This window comes from Scatophagus argus, chromosome 18 (genome assembly GCF_020382885.2).
Source record: "Scatophagus argus isolate fScaArg1 chromosome 18, fScaArg1.pri, whole genome shotgun sequence".
Taxonomy (NCBI): Eukaryota; Metazoa; Chordata; class Actinopteri; family Scatophagidae; genus Scatophagus; species Scatophagus argus.
Genome location: NC_058510.1, coordinates 2,016,057 through 2,033,195, shown reverse-complemented (window position 1 = coordinate 2,033,195; position 17,139 = coordinate 2,016,057). Strand labels below are relative to the sequence as shown.

General features: G+C 48.3%; 1 protein-coding gene across 1 annotated transcript; it reads right to left on the bottom strand.

The window, feature by feature from the left end:
- Nucleotides 1–1,609: 1,609 nt before the first annotated feature.
- Nucleotides 1,610–13,952, bottom strand: slc22a17 (solute carrier family 22 member 17). Its single transcript, XM_046371798.1, has 10 exons — nucleotides 13,451–13,952; nucleotides 11,768–12,304; nucleotides 8,719–8,822; nucleotides 7,820–7,974; nucleotides 7,558–7,723; nucleotides 6,688–6,812; nucleotides 6,087–6,192; nucleotides 5,765–5,988; nucleotides 5,093–5,204; nucleotides 1,610–4,460 (listed from the first exon to the last, which is right to left on the bottom strand). The coding sequence occupies exons 2-10, from the start codon at nucleotides 12,239–12,241 to the stop codon at nucleotides 4,184–4,186; spliced, it is 1,743 nt and encodes a 580-aa protein (XP_046227754.1). The 5' UTR covers nucleotides 12,242–12,304; nucleotides 13,451–13,952; the 3' UTR covers nucleotides 1,610–4,183.
- Nucleotides 13,953–17,139: the final 3,187 nt, after the last annotated feature.

Here is a 17,139-nt window from a genome sequence, read left to right as displayed (position 1 = left end):
TGTCTGTCGACAACTGAGAGTCGGCAATGGATGACTTTGTCATGCACACGAGCACTCAGCTCAAACATCTGAGAGATCACGCTTTATCAGTCCCAATGTGACTAAAAACAGATGAGGAGAAAGGCACCGTGTTCATATGAATATTATCAGCCAACAAGAAGAAAACAAGTAAGAGAATTTCTCAAAATGTCAAAGCTGAAGATGGTGACATTTTGTATAATTCAAAACATAACATAATAAACAGACAGAAAGATCACCTGCAATGTCTGCCATTAGACTCACAGATATTTGAATGTAACTAAAGAAAGAAAGTTTGAGCGTTTACAGTCTACCTCCAAACTTCCTCAGTCTCAATGCATGGACACTTTTGGACCTTTTCCTCTAGTTGGTTAATTCAGGCTGCCGTTCAGGATCTTTGTGTGGCCGTAGCGCCACCCTTGTCGCCTACAGGCTGGACACTAAAGAGTTTGAGTCGATTACTTTGAAAAACACATTTTTAAAGACTCGCTTCTCCTTTTTTGTTCTGGTACTTTTAGTCACGTTCACAGTATTCGTAGAGCTCGGTGTCATGACACTAAGTTTGGTTTCAGCCACATTTTTGACAGATGAACTTGATGTGCCGTGAGGAGCTGATCACGAGATCACGAGTGCTCAATGGACCGGAGCTGTTGCCACCCTTCGCGGTGACAATGAGGTGTAACCCGACCCGTCTTTATTGCTGCCTGTTGTCTCCTTCCTTTTGTCCTTGGGGACAAAGATAACTTGCTGACATACACGACATTTGTGCCTTGGTTTGATTTAGGTGGACAGGCTGAGAGCTATACTGCTGTATTCGATGTGGAGGTTAAATAGCGACACAGGCAGCGCCCTTATGTCTACAAAGCTGCTTCTCACAGTGAGCACAGGCTTACCTTTGCAGTGCTGATGTGACCTGTGTGCTTGTTGTCATGGATAACATGCCCGACTCTGGACGATTCTGTCCTCTACATCGGCTAATAATTCCTGATTACGGACACCTTGAAGGACATTATCCCACTTACAGTCAAAAAACTGAGACCTTTTGCAGTCACAAGCTGTAACTCCTCCTGAGGGTTTGACTAACAGTTGGAACAATCATTACCATCCCCATCGAGGCCTCATGTAGAAGAAGTTCTTTTAAGTACTAGTACTACAGTCCTACATTCATAAACTAAATGTTATTGATCTATCAATGAGTACATCACTTTGAGTGTTGGTAGTGGTACAGCTTATTTTTTATTTTCACCAAGGGATAAATAAAGTCTCATCTTTATTCCTAATAAATCATAATTTATCCCTTGATTATAATTTAGGTTATTAATCTCTCATTAGTAAAGTAACTAGTTATCAGATAAATGTGGAAATGCAGAACTATAAAGCAGCAGAAAATGAAAATACTCAACTAAAGTACCACAAAGTATTGAAAAGTTGTATTAAAATTGAGTAAACCACCACTGCATGATCTGTTTGAGAGGTTGAGCTAAACTGAATGATTAAGATTCTCCAGTTTTATTCAAACCTGAGCGAGTTTGCGTGTGAAAGTCTGAAAGTCTGTTTGACAAACTCTTTGATGAAAACATCACGCGTCACGTTTCTTTAACCAGCTTTATTTTACATTAAATCAGGCTATAGAGTTAACTGCATCACACTCGTCATTGGACTGATCATCAGTGTTGTCAGACGTAATACTACTCGAGTCACGTTAATCATAGTGATAATAATCATCAGTGTATAAGTGTGACATACAGAGGAAAAAAACTTCCAAAGCCATCAAGTGGAGGTGAGCTTCCTTCGTTAAAGACACCTCAAACTAAACAACTCGTCTTCCTCTCTGTATCACACACTCCAGGCCTGTCAGGATGATTAGGTTATCCTCTCATCGACATGCGTGCCTGACCTCGATCTCATCGCAGCCTGCTGTGTTCGCTCACGTCAGAACACATCATTTTATTTAGTTAGGGTATTTTCACAATTTATCAGCAATTAAAAGTTTATTGCTCTTTGAAAGGGCGTACTTGTGTTATTAAGCTCTTATTATATCAGTGGCTACAATATGGTCTTAAATTGACCAAAATATCATTATTGTTATTATATTATTACAATTATTTCTGGGACAAAATAACTTCCAACAAAATCTGTTATCGTGACAGGCCGACACACATCCAATTACCCGAGCACACAAACATACACACAGCTTTCAAGCACTGAATCCGACAGGCTTCAGTTGTCCTCCGTCATGATTTAAAGGTCCAGAGTGGAGGATTTAGTGGCCTCTAGTGGTGAGGCTGCAGAATGCAACCAGGTGAACCTGAAAGGCCCCCTCTGGTGTCAGGGTCTGGTCTGTCAGTTCTGGGCTGCTGTGGAAACATGGCGGACTCCGCCAGGGGAGCAGTTCCCTCTGTATGTATAAAAACTTATATAATTATAATTATATATTTATATAAGGTAACAGAAACACGAGGGTTCTTAGTTTCAGGTGATTAAACACTTGAAAAAACATGATTATTATGAATATCATATTCCAGTTCTGCTCCTAAATCCAACACACTGGACCTTTAAAGGGACAGTTCACCCCAAAATTAACCCAAAAACCCACACACTTCTCCTCTTACCTGTTGGGCTGTTTATCTGAGAGGCTAGCTAACTAAGCTAACTAAGCTAGCTAACGTTACAGCTCAGCTGAGGAAGACAGCATTAATGTTTACGGCGCAGGCCTCTCGCCCAGGAGTAGGTGCACGTTTCCTTCTTCGTCGTGATATGGAAAGAAAGTAGTTCCTACGTGAAACTGCTCTCAACAAGGTCTGTGGATCACTTTGAATAACCGGGTCATGATTTCTGGAAAGAAACATTGCTGTTGACTTTTTCAGATGTGATTTTTTTGCCAATATGAGCACCACAAGAGAAGTGTCATCTACTTCCATAACATTCAAGAGAAGGCAGAGTATCTCCAAAACTCTGCAGCTCACACCCAAAACCATCTAGATGGATAAACAGCACGACAGGTGAGAGGAAAAATGTGTAGTTTTGATTTTGGGGTGAACTGCCCCTTTAACTCGAGGAGTCGGAGGGTTCATTTGGAGCTCTGGGGCCCTCGTGGAGCACAATCATTGGGCCTTTTTTCCAGCAGTGACACACATTCAGGCAAAATAACAGACGACCTGCTTCCTTTACATCCTGACCAAACGTTATGTTCCCGCTTAGACAACTTCTACGTTAGTTTAGTCTTCTTCTCTTACAGCTGGGGCGGGTCATCCACAGAGGTACTGAGTAACTACAAGCTTCTGAGGAAATACAGATGAAGAGCCCTTCAGTGCTTCCAGACATGCAGGAATGTTGGACAGCGAACAGCTTCACTGCTGTTTCATCAGAGACAGCACAAAGTGGAAAGTTTATTCCATGCCAAACCAATTTAAGAATAGAAGAAACACTTGGCCCTCACTGAATATGCTTCAACAACATAAATAAGACATAAATATCGCCGGCTCCAGGCCAGATTCACTAACTGGACTTACAGTTTGAAGGCCTCTTTCCGTTGTGTGTTTGGTCTCTGATCAGAATTGGTAAGTTTTGACCTACTCTCATAAAACCGTTCCTTAAATTTGAAGATTTGTGTCAGATTAACAACCACACCGTCTCAAAGTGCTCTGCGCCGCTTCTCCGCTGCATAGCCAACTGCAGTTTCCAGCCTGCTTTAACAAAACTCAGACGTCCCAAAGAAGTTAAAGAAACTAAGTCTAAAGTATTTACAAGACGTATAACAGCCACCACTTCATCGAGTCGGCGGTGGAGTTTCCCCCCGAGTGTCAGACGACGACAAGTGAAAGAAAAAAGCTCTGCTCTCTGCAGGCTAAGACAAATGTTAGGAATAATTTGCGGCTGCTCTCTGACGTCACGTCTGGTCTGGAGTGTCGGTAGTTAAGCATCTCTACGACAGACACGCTGTAGTGCCGCAGCGTGGGCTGGTGAATCACATGGCGGTGGTGGAAGAGATGAAAGACCTCTGAATGGCAGGAAACACAGAACCACGGAGGAAAAAAGTTCAGAATGACTGAGATGTGTGAGTCCGATCAGCTTCAAGTCCTCCGCTGCGTGAACGTGATGGATGGAAATGTTCTGCAGAGTGAACGAGTGGAGCGCAGTCCATCCCGCTCTTCTCAGGAGTCTCTTAGGTCTCCGGGTTGGGCGTGGCCAGCAGCGGCACATTGTCCCTCCTCCTCCGGCCCAGCGGGGGGCGCCTGTACTGCTCCCCGTCGGCCAGCGTCTGCGGCAGCGGCTTCCTCTTGCTCTCGGGCAGCAGCAGGATGGACAGCACGGCCAGCAGGGCCAGAGAGGAGTAGACCACGTGGTGCAGGAAGTAACCGTAGTGGTTCCTCAGGTCCATGAGCGGCGAGCTGAGGCGGCCCACGCAGCCCAGAGCGAGCACCGCGCCCACGCCGCTGCCCCTGCAGACACAACACGAGCTCAGTCACGTTCACGCGAGGATCTGGTTCAGTCATTTCTGTATGGCTGCTGTTCGCCATCACTTCTCTGTTGTCACAAGTGCTTTACCTGTGGATGCTTTCCACTTTCTGCTCCTCCACTACGTTTATTTAACTTTAAGTTAGTTAAGCTACTACTACTGAAGCCTGGGATTATTAAAATAAAATCTAAACATGTATTATAACTGTCAGTGGTGGGAATGAGGGACGCAGTTTGACGGGTTCTGTCTCAAGGTACTCTGAAACGTACTCATGAACATGTTATGTCTCATTTCTTTCATGTGTACAAACCAAAGTGTAAAAAAGGCAGATTGTTTAGCCTGTTTCCTTCTGTTCATGCTAAGCTAAGCTAGCGGTCGCTTCGTACTGAGCCTGCACATCTGGGAGTGGTTTTCATCCACGACTTACAAAAAGTGACCTGAAATTCCTTCAACTTGAGCCTTTTAATTGCTTCATTCCCAACAGAAGACAAACCAAACTGTCCTGTCAGGATTTCTTAAGCTATCAGGAAACTTCTCTGTGTTATATATAAATATCGATGGAAATTTCCTCTCTCCTCCGTCACGACTGACTGCATTTCTCAGCGTTGCGGTTACCTGATGACGGTGGGCATGATCTCTGCAGTGAAGAAGATGCAGAGGGAGGCGGTGGCCTGCGAGGAGAAGAGACCCAACACCGAGAAAACTGTGATGGCCGTCTCGCTGAGATCTACAGGGGGAGGAGAAGAACGGATTTTCATTCTCTGCCGATGTAAATTACGAAGCCCTGTTGATTTGGGCGGCTGATTCAGAACAGTGAACAGCTGATCCAGACTTGTTTGATTAACAGCAGACTGATGTCTGTCAGAGGAGGTCAGCGCTGCTGCCCCCTCAAGTCTCTGATGCACGATTAAAGCACAGCACCTGACACATCTTTGACTTTGCTGCCACTGCAGTGTCCTACATAAACTGGACGTCATACTCACTCTCAGCCACAAGGGGGAGACTGAGACTGAGGCAACAGCGCCGAGGAGGACAGGGAGTACTTTTCCATCCACGAAACACATGATCTAATGTGACCACAAATCTGATCTTAACATCAAATAACTTTTACCTTCATTCCAGGTAGGATTTGAGAAAGCGAGGCCTTTAATCCTAACACAAGCCTCACACAATGGCTCTCCGACCACAGGAGGTGGTTTACCTCGCTGCTTGAGACTATTATTAGCTTTCATTCTCTACATTCACTTGAGAAAACAAATATCCTGCTGCCAATTTAAGCCTGCTTACACTCCATGAGTCCCAGGAGGATCAAAGAGGCCAGGCCCGTCATCGTCATGGAGAGGAGCAGGATGCCACGGCGGCCGCACCTGTCTACGGTCGCCCAGAGCAACAGCCAGGCCCCGCCCCCCGCGCACACAGACAGCAGGTACGTCCAATAGAAGCTGGGGGCCGTGCCTCTGACGTCACCTCGGAAGGAGCTGTAACAGTGACTGATGCCGTGAGAGATGAACCTGAGGGAGGACAGGAGAGCGGAGGGTAAGCAGTCAAAGCTGCAGCGTCGTTAATTAACGTGGAGCATGTGTGTGTGTGTGTGTGTGCGGTGACTCACGAGGTGAAGCCGAGCACACACATGTTCTTCCAGATGTTCCTGCTGTGGACGAGCTCAGGGAAGGACAGGTGGGGGCTCGAGGAGGGGGCCGGCTCTGAATCCAGCTCTGCAGCAAGCAAGCATGGACGACAACAGGATGATCAGCCTTCACACAGACCGCCGATCAAACTATTTATAACAAATACTGACCGATAACGATGGGCGGCCGATCGACTGGCGGCTGATCAATCACAGCATCCTTAGTTTTAATAACACCAGAAGGCAAAATGATGGATTTTGCAATTGTTATCATGAGTGAACCCTCACTTCCTTCATATTCACATCGGACCTGGTGGAGTCCAGTGAACATCCTGCAGCTCATTACGCTCTATCGTGATTCCATTTTCAGCAGGAAACACACGTCTTTCATAAATGATGAATCATAATTGCATGTCGTTACCTGCTCCTGGCAGTGCTGCGTGATGTTTTGAAAATGCACTACAATAAAAACCCATAAATAATAAAGGCTTCATGAAGCAAACGTCCATCCGACCCAGCAGCGACGGAAACGTGAGCTGCTCTGACGTCGAGGCAGAGAAGAAGAACCGGAGGTCGGACTCACCTGTGAAGCTCTCGTCGTCCCTCACATCTCTGTTGGAGTTTCTTCTCTCGCTGAAGGAGTTCATGTCTGAGGATCTCTCCGACAGAAGGAGCCAGCGAGGGGACTCTGGAAAAACCCCAGGAATGCTGCAGGAGAGCGAAGACAGAACTCAAATCCACTCTTTGATCTTTGCTGACCACAACCAATCAGACGCGTTCCAATGTTCTCGCTGTGACCCAGAACTGCTGCTTCAGCCTGGAAAATGACCAGTTTGGCTCACAAAGTAGCACAATTCTTTATTTCTTAATCCTGCCCCCCCCCAAATTCTTATTAAACAGCTGCCACTAATCACCTGTAATCTCTGTTAATTTGGTTTGAAACTGCAGTGAAGGCTTATCTTGCAACAGCAGAGGTCTTAGAGGCAGCAGGGACCTTAAACAAAGTGGCCCTGATGCATTCTGACATGAGCTAAAAGGCTCAGAGTGATGAGGGGATTGAGATCAATACGACTTTCAGCAAGTCAGCTGGCACTGAGACACTTTATCAACTTCCTTCCCTCTCTTACAGTCAACAAACATCTGAACAGGAAACACATTCTGATGATTAAGTCTCAAAAAAAATGAAAACTGAAAAAGGAAACACCGGATGTGCAGTGGTTAGCACTGTCGCCTCATAGCAAGAGGGTTCCAGGTTCGAATCCCGGTCTGGACCCTTCTGTGTGGAGTTTGCATGTTCTCCCTGTGCCTGCGTGGGTTTTCTCCGGCTTCCTCCCACAACACCAAAAACATGCACATCCACATGAGGCTCACGGATAGGCGGTACAGAAACTGGATGGATGGATGGAAACACCGGATGTTTAGAAACAAATATCTGGAGAACACACACTCGTACCCGTAACTGAGGAAGAGGGTCAGCGGGGCGGCTCCGGCTCCCAGCAGGCCCCTCCAGGACTGGCAGCCCAGGGCCACGGCCAGCAGCAGCAGCTCTCCGGCGACGGTCATCAGCCCGGCCAGCACGGCGCCCAGCAGCCTCAGAGACGGCTCACACAGCTCCAGACCTGCAGGCACGCAAGCATCCGCATCAGCAACCTCACATCACATCAGTCCTGCTGGAAACAAACATGGGGCATCCTTCAAAACGCCGAGATACTCACGAGTGATGTACAGAGTGAGGTAGACGCCCGCGCTGGCGGCCGCCAAACAGAAACGCATGACGATGAAGATGGAGGGGTACGGAGAGACGCACACCAGCACCCCGAACACCACCGACAGGGTCAGCGAGGTCAGCAGCGCCTTGGACCTGCCCAGTCTGCAGGGAAACAGAAACACGACCCGTGTGGTCACGCAGCCGTCGCCATGACGACACCAGAGGTTCTTGTTTCGTGTAATGGACGATAAGTGTTAGTTCTGCCATCGGCTCTCTCTCAGTGAAAACAAAAAGACGTAAGCCGCGTTGCATTGTGGGAGTTGTTGTCTTCATCGTGAAGACGAGCAACATCGCAGATCGAAAGCCCAGATGTGACAGTAACGTCTGAAAGTTTTATTCACGTTACGCTTTGCTGCACGCCGTTAGCTTGAATAAAACTACAGTTTTCAGCGCGTTTCTACATCGCTGAAAACATTTGGGGTCAAGCAAACAGCCAACCCGACAAAATCAGTGTGAAGCTCTGACCGAAGAGAGAGCTGTTCTCTTTTCCCGCTCCCACGAGGCAGCATCAACTTGTCTTAACAAACACACACACACGCCACACTCAGTTAGTCAGCAAATTAACGAAGGCTGCTAGCTGATTATATTCACATCACCACCCTCGCAGTCCCCCCCCCCCCAAGCTGAGCCGACTGCGGTGCTCCTGATGCCGCCATCTCGCTTAACGAAGCTTACAAACGTGTGACGCCAGTCGCTTTGTGCAGCACAGAACTTCTCACTGTGACAGGAAACACTTTGGAGCTTTCCAGCCACCATTGAACGACTGTAGAGGAACCACTGGCCAAGTGTGAGTGTGTGTGTGTGTGTGTGTGTGTGAGTGTGTGTGTGTGTGTGTGTGTGTGTTACCTGTCTGCGGCGTAGCCCAGGCCGAGACAGCCAGTCAGGACGCCCAGGATGAAACACACCTCCTCCACTGGGACCAGCCAGTACTGAGCACACACCAGATCCCACTGGACAGAACACACACACACACACAGAGTCAGTTATCATCAATCAAAAACATTAATTTGTACACAAATCATCACTGGGGTTGGTTACTTTTAGTATTAATTATTCTGATCAGTATATGTTTTGTGTCTGTTACATGTGAGAAAAGGATAAAAACAAAAGAGACACTCAGCATCTCAAATTCAAACTTCACCTCCAGAATCACGTGTAACACGTATTTTATTAAAGAAACTTTTCTCTTTCTTTGCTCTGTTTTGTGTCATCGTGTGGCGTCAGCAGTCCTGCCAGCAGGAGCAGTAGAAGTACTTTAAGGTCTTGTGTATTTACTCAGCGCATTCCAGCACAGACGACTGCGTGGCTGAACGACGAAGGTCACCCGGACGCAAAGTCGGCACAAGAGCAGAAATCTGCTGTCAGATCTGAGTTTTAATCACATCAAGCCGACCCGCTGATTTGCATTAACAGCTGAGCTCTGCATATGTCTGCCGACCCGACCCAAAGCGAAAATGATTTTACTGACCCGGAGAGGCAGAGCGAGAACACGGAGTCAGCGCCAAAACAGGGGAAACGTAAAAGGCGAGTCACATCGCGTCACATCGCGTCACGTCGGCCTGTTGCCGAGGCAGCCGAGCAACAAAGTGCAGCCCAACCCACAGCAGTCACACGGCTGGAACGTTTCAGATGACAGCAGGAGCAGAAAAATGCACATAAACCAGTTGACAAACTCCTCAGACTGGTTTCAGGAATGACGTCCGGATGCCAGTCGGGTGTGTGCCTACGGGAAGGCCTGAGAGCTGGAGCCGCTTCCCTCTTTAAGTTCTGACTCATTCAGCTGACAAGGTTCCACTGATTGGACACACAGAAATGTCAGCTTGTTGTCTGACAATTCACATTTCTGCATTTAAAAAAACACTAGAACTTCCTACCCTGCAGCTTACGCACAGCTGAAGGCAGGAAGGCCTGAGAGGCAAACCGCAGGATTCAAATGAAATGCTTTGACACCTTCTGCGCTTTAACACTCGGCACATCATAAAGGCTTTAACAGAACCTGCACATTAAACGCAAAGATGCTGTGTTTAAAGGAACAGTTCGCCCCGAAATGAGAAACACAGCGGGTTAACCAGCCCTTTAACGGAGACGCAGGAGAAGTTTCAGGGACGGCTGCTGTGCAGTTCAGGCGGCTGGTGGACGAACGAACGCCGAGTCTGTCTGTGCATCAGAGCCAAGCAGAGCGTATTGATCGGCTGATCAGAAGTCCTCCTGCTCACCAGACTGCCAACTCAGCAAAGCAAAGCGGCACTGAGCCACATCAACATAAAAATATTTCCTGAGACAAATGTGTCTCCTCGTCTCTCCGTGAGACTGCAGGCGGCCCACCTGCTGTGTGAGGCCTGAAAGCCCCTGCTAAACGCCTCCCCTTGGCAGCGTTTATGCATCCTCAGCTCGCTGCAGCGGAGTGGGTGGATTACCGGTGGACTGCCCTGACACCACGGACTGGAAGGCTGGGTGTGGTCCCCACATTAGCAGGCGCAGAAATGCAAACAGGCCACAAAGCGGCCAACAAGAGTGGAAAACTGAGCAGCCTGCTCGACTCTGCTGTATATGTTAGCAGGAGCAAGTCGGTGCTTTTACTGTGAAATCCTCCTTTTTCTCCTTTCAAACAGCCTGAGGAGATGATGTTTTCTCTCACTGGGTGAAATCCCCTAAGAGCATTACAGGAAAAGAAACCACCTGGAATGGTTGATATGGGTTGTGTTTCCCTCCCAGGCTGCAGCTGATCCTCAGCCTTCCCGACACAGTGAGGCCAGGAGGCAGGGAGGAGGTTCACCAATCCCTGCTCTGCAAACAGCTGGCGCCCATACAGCGAGGCGTTTGAGCACACCTTTTCACATTCAGACACACGGACTCTCTTTGTGGCAGTCTGGCTGCGAGCGGGGATTTGTTCTTCCTGTCTGACATCTTGGAGGCGAGTCTGGCATTTCAGAAATGTCTCACATCTCTGTGAAATCTCTCCTCTCGACGTCACTGAAACGCTCACATTTGTGAACGAGTCACCGAGCGAAGTCCAGCCTGGCTTTGCGAGCCGCTGAATGGAACTGAGCACACCCAGAGGAATCACGTTCACCCGCCTACATTACCCACGATGCCATTTGGCTGTCTCCGGTCCGGTCGGAGATTCAGGCTGTCGCTTCAAGCAGAGACCAGGAGCAGCTTCAGACTGTTTCAGTGTCGCATCTGCAGACCAGCAGCTTGGACTCTGGAAGATCAGCGAACACACGCTGATGCCAATGGAAAAGCCGCCATCATCACGGCAGAATAAACAACCCGCAGACATCGGAACAGGAACTTTCCTACGTCCACGAAATCATTTGTGTTTGACTGTGCCAACACTGGAGGGACAGTGAAAACAGAAAACCTTTTAGCAGCGTGGTGTGTGGAACAACAGCATCAGGCTGCACTGGGATCAGCCTCATATGAAAACCTTCACCGATTATCGACGCCAAACGGGAGGTCAGAAAACCGTATCGGGGATGTCCCGGCTCTTTGACGTCGCAGCTTTCTTGAAAGCTGCAGCAAGGAAGAGTTTTGACAGCAACTCCCGTCCCTGCACAGCCATAACAAAAGCTGAGAATAAAGTCAGCTAACCGCCATGATGGAATACAGATCAGCAAGATCCGAGGCTCAGCAGGCCGCCGGGACGCTCTGTGCCAGCATGTGCAGCTGTGTGAAAGTTTAGCAGGCACTGCAAAAACCAAGGCTGCATGCTCAGCTCCTGTGGATTAAGTACAGCAGGTTACAAAGCAAACTTTCCAGCAAGAATTTAATTTCAAAACCCTAAAAAATCCACACACAAACAAAAAGGAAGCCTCCCTGCAGAAAGAGAAAACAGCGAGCGACGAGGGACCGTAATTAAAGAGCTCAGGAGGATCTCAGCCCGGAGCTTCACCTCTGTGACGATGTTGTTCCTCAGCCCTTCCGTCACGTTGTAGTCCCAGCCGGCCTCGCAGTCCACCACGGCTGCCGCGCTGCTGTTGACGTACTGCTTGCACTGGGACAAACCCCCGCCGTCCCCGGGCCGCTCCCCCTTCTCCCAGGGCAGGGAGGCGTTCAGCACCTCCGGCGACGGCACGGGCCCCGGCAGGTGGCAGTGGTGGGGCGGGGAGAGGGTGATGAGGGGGTCGGAGGAGAGCAGGAAGGCCAGGAAGAGGTTCGGCAGGATGGAGAGCGCGATCAGCACCCTCTGCTTCTTCCTGCCCAGAGCCAGCACCATCACCTCCCCCGTGGGAGGCAGCGAGGGCTGGGCGGGCAGGGAGGACGAGGAAGGGGCCGGGGACGAGGGCACAGGGGAGGAGGGGAGGGACGGAGGGGGAGCAGGGCATGGGGAAGGGGACACCAGTGGGGGAGAGTCCGGGGATGTCATCACTGGAGGGGGCTGAAGGTGGAGGTTGTCGCGATGGCAGAGGGGACGAGACGTGGGAGAGCTCTGTGGACGACAAGACAGCATTAGATTCACGTTTGCAGTTAAACCATCTGAACGGCCCCCTGGTGGCTGGCTGCAGTACTGCTCAGAAGCCCCTCCCCCTCCATGTTGGCAGATGGGACATGAGTCGAAATAAAATCTCAAAGTACACGTCAAATACATTTTCCCCCATTTTCACATGTTCCTTTTTCTGATCAGTTTGGTTTTAATTAGTTATGAGATGCTATAAAACGGGGCTGAACTGCTCCTGATTGGTTCAGACAGGTGTGTGGGCGGGGACTAAACTGAAAAGAAATGTGAAATGTTGAACTTTATCTAATCCCTCACCAGACTGGAGCAAAAAGAGTTTTGTGTTAAAGTTCAGCAACCCTGACAGGAAATCAGGAGAGCATCACACTTCAGTAAAGATCCTGAAATATATCCTAAAATATTTTGATCCTTTTTCAAGCAAAAATACCAAACACTCCGTTTCGTCCTCTGAAATCTCCTTGTCTTCACCTTACAAGAGAGCAAACTGAACATCTTTGAGTTTTAGCAAACTGCGATGGCAATTTGTCACTATTACATTATCAGGATTGAACACTTTTATTTTTAGTCGGAGCCTTAATTCAAACCCACACAGCTAATGGTTCCAGGCATAACACGGGCCATAATATGGGCTTGGTCGAGTCAAAGGTCGTTACACAACACGCTGGGTGCGGGTTTTAGTGGCTGGAGCCTTTTAATAAGGCAGTCAAAGTTTTATCTAACGTCTCACTGTGCGTGCAGACTAACAGATGGGCACAGTGAAGTGAAACTGGCTCCCGTCCTTCCCCTGTCTGCGCTCCCAGCTGAGGGCTCTCCTCAGCAGCCTCCTCCTGCCGGTCCACATGGTGCTCCTCCAGGATCCGGGGCTGCTGGGTTGTCCCTGCACAGGGCCAGGAAGGCTGGCAACAACAAGTAAAAAAATAGGAATCCCACAGGCTTACATAAGAGCCTGTAGGCGAAGGGGGGAGGGAGACGTGGGGGGAATGTGCACCACACCGGGTCTGACCGGCCTCTGTGGAGCTGCTAACCTCCCACATAACCGACAAGAAAGCAGCAGGGCCGGCGGGCTGACGAGCCTCACACCTGCCTTGGCTTCAAAGCCACATGTAAGCTGATACTCACCCCGCTGAAATGGCGTTAAACGTGAGCCAAAATCCTACAGCGCGCCGCCACGCATCCAAAACATTGCGGGGGTGAACGTGAGAGGGGAGTTTCTCCGCATTCACCGAATCTCCTCTGCGCCTCGATGCCAGTCTGCTTTGTCTGTCACATGAAAAGACATGTCTGTCCCGAGGAAGTGCACCAGCAAGGACACCGGACTCGTTAGACCCGAACCCGAGATGATGCCCGCCGGAGGGGGGATGCTTCACTCCTCTCCTACCGTCGCTGCTTTTTAGCGTTATTGTTTAGTCCAACTTTCTGCCTGGCGACATTACATAAAATAATTAAATAAAACATGAACGTGTCCGACATCATCTTAAAGGGAAACGCGTCGTCAGTCGGTCGGCCGCGGACAAAGAGCGGGTGGAAACTGCATCGGGAGAAGCCTGTTTATGAGGGCGAAGCTGCTCCACCGGCGGCGGCGCACTTCGACAAAAGTCGGCTCAGATCGTCAAAGCGACGTGCCCTCGGTCAAAGATCGTGTATGGTGGCAAGATGCATCACTCGGCGATCAGAATCCGAATTTAATTTGCTACCGTAGTATTTGGTGCGTAGCGATGGACGCACCGCATAAGACAAGAAACACACCTCGGATAGACACAACAACTGTGCGAAGGGTGTTGGCAAAATAATGTGTTTTGTGCATGTAGAGACGAAAAAAGGCTCAAACAGGATCAGATCTCTAAGGTTATTCGGTGGGAAAGAACAGTTTTCTCCTCTGTCATGCACGTTTTAATTTAGCGATTGTAACTCTGTGTTGTTGAATTTAGTTATTGTTGACTTGAAGCAGGACATTAAATAAAAAAGTTAATATGACTTTTTAGGCACAGTTAGGTGAGTGAAGCTGTGACATGCAGATTTAATTGTTGTTGTATTTGTGCTATCAGTACATTTCTAACTACACGCTGTAAACTCCTCTATCTCTCCTCCCCCAGTTCATCAACAAAAGGTTATCACACTTGGTTTAAAAGCTCATGAACTGTTTTCTAAATGTGGGCCTTGGCACACATTGTGTTGTCCCTGGTGTTTTCAGACTGGATATTAAGATTCTCATTAGACTGGTAATATAAGCCTGTTGAAAAGTCTAAATTATTCTCTTGGAGAGAAAACATATGCTCATTTCATACAGAAGAAGGCCTAGCCGGTGTAAATTTAAAAAATGAAGGGAAGTTCAACACTTTTTTGAGCATTTAATTTGACCTGTTGTCGTGTTTTTAACCCAATAATTAGCTTAGAAAACAGAACCGATGTTGAGGAAAGTAAAATGTGCTCAGTAGGAGGCGCTATTTGCTGTTCTATGTGGCTTATTTAATAACATATAGCAAACACGGTGTTGGTTTTTGGACAGTAGAGGAAGTACACAAAACTAGCGGGAGAGTGATACATCTGCTCTTTGTTTGCTATCTCTACGGAAGGTCTGCATATGCAGCTCTCCGCCACATGGTGGTGCTATAAATCACAAGTCCAGCAGCAGTGACGGGTCAAATGAGCAACGTTGTTAGCATTAAAGGCGAGAAATGTCACGTGTTGTCTGCTGGGGAAACGTCGCTGCCGCCTCCTTTATCTCCTAGTGAATCTCTTACTGCTCTCTCTCAAAGGTGTGTCCATTAGTTCAGGAAGAAAATAATGAGAATATGAGCAACATAACGCAGAACGTCATCACGCACGGAGAGAAAAGGGTGAAGTACTCTGCCGGTTAAGGGCACTGATATTGTAGTATTTCAACAGCCGCCATGTTGGCACTGATCCCGCGTCCAGCTCTGCTAACGTGCGTGCTGTGTCCCACCTCACATTCAGGTGGAAAACAGTGAAAGATGTGATGTACAGTAAAGACATCCTGCTGGAGGGTTGACATCCAACCTGCTGCTGCTTCCGTGTTTGGTCATCATCTCACCCACGTGGTGCTGCCTGCGGAGCTGCACCTGAGGGCCCTGACGCAGTTTGTTGGGCAGGTGCCGCAGCAGTGGAAACCCTTCCTGTAAACCTGACTGCTGGTCACCTCAGCGCCCTGAGAGGCCGTGGATGATTGTGCTGATGACAGACTGACATTTTTTGGTCTGTCACGTCTGTGTGTGTGTGTGTGTGTGTGTGTGTGTTTGTGTCGCGCCCACGCAGCGTGATGGCTGCAACTTCCTCTCTAAATACCAATATAACATCTGCTGACAACACTTGTGGTAAATTATCTGTTGCTATCAGAAAAATTGGATGTTTATCATTATAGTCTGAAAAAATTGGCGGTTTTTCAGCAGATGAATCACCCTCAATTAATCACATATGCAATAAAAATCACATTACACCACTGCAGACCATCAATGTTGGACCAACGCAGGAGCCACATTTGTTTTTAACCGGCTGCTGGGCGGAAGTGCTGAAATAGAGGAATAAAAAGTTTATGCTTCTCATGTTTGGACTAAATCCTGTTCTGTTTGTGTGTTGAAATATTCAATCGACTTGTTGCTCAAAAGGGCTGGGTTACCTGTAATCAGATTACATAATCAGATTACAAAAAGGTAAGCAGCTACACTGATTAGATTCTTCCAGGTCCATAACTTTTTTATGATGTTCTACACATAATGGAGTTTTTATTCTTCCTTACTTCCGTTGAAAAAGTTGAATATTTTGTTTTAGTAAAACATCATCCCACGAGGTGCAGAACTTTGTCACATCGAGGGGCCCTAAAACCACGCAGATTATTTCCCAATTTTCCTGGGGACCCCCTGAAATCCACTCGATGGCCCCCGGGGGGTCCCCAGGCCCCAGTTTGAGACACACTGTGGGATGCACACAGTACACGTGTAGTTTGTGCCAGTGTTGTAACCGTCATTTGATCCGACGAGCTCTAAAGGCTGAACACACAAAATGCATTGAATTTGCATTGAAAATGTTTCAGAGTTTCTGATTATTCAACACAATGTGTGGGAAGATCTGTGGTTCACGTAGTATTTGCGCAATATTTTTTAAATTTTGGGGCAATCCAAAAAACATTCTGTTTAGAAGACATTTTTTTGGTAATCCCACAGATTAAGCAATTTATCACAAAAAAAGCCATGTGACTTGTTTTCAGTAACTGACTGCATTTCAGAGTAACCCGACTCTGCCCTGTTGCTAAACGACAGCACTGAGAGGCAGGAGCTGGAGGTCGGAGCCGCCTCGGTGAAGCTGTGGTGGGGCTCGTATGGCCTGCTGCTGCTGCTGCTGCTGCTGCTGCTGTTGAGTAACTCGGTAGGGACGAGTTGAAACACAGTCTTTCTTCACTCTGCTGAGATGTTGCAGTCCTGGGACCACAGATTGCCCCACACGACGCTGCGGGACGTTTCAACAGACACCAGGACTCATTATGTGCTGCTGAGTGCGCGACGGGCTGCCGGCGGCCTGAGCTGCTGGAAGCAGGACGACAGCTCGGACTTGATTCACACTTTGACGTTTTTCCATTGGTCCAAATGCTCATGTTGCTGACAGACGAGATCAAATCAAAGTGCTGCTCGGTGCCCGTTAAACAACCGGCGTCAGTCCGGTTCGGTTCGGCACGTTTGGGGTCCCCAACGCCACAGTTAAAGCAAACGTTTCAGTCTTAAAACAGTGCTGTGCTTTCTGTGTTTGTAAGCTGCAGATCAACCTCATGAATCACTCAGGGGCCGGATGAACCACGC

Excerpts from the sequence above, each read along its gene's own strand:
- slc22a17 (XM_046371798.1), bottom strand. The coding sequence starts at position 12,241 with ATGACATCCCCGGACTCTCCCCCACTGGTGTCCCCTTCCCCATGCCCT. Across the intron at positions 6,813-7,557 it reads ACCCTCTTCCTCAGTTACGG|CATTCCTGGGGTTTTTCCAG; the intron begins GTACGAGTGTGT and ends GCTCTCCTGCAG. Across the intron at positions 4,461-5,092 it reads ATCATGCCCACCGTCATCAG|GGGCAGCGGCGTGGGCGCGG; the intron begins GTAACCGCAACG and ends TTGTGTCTGCAG.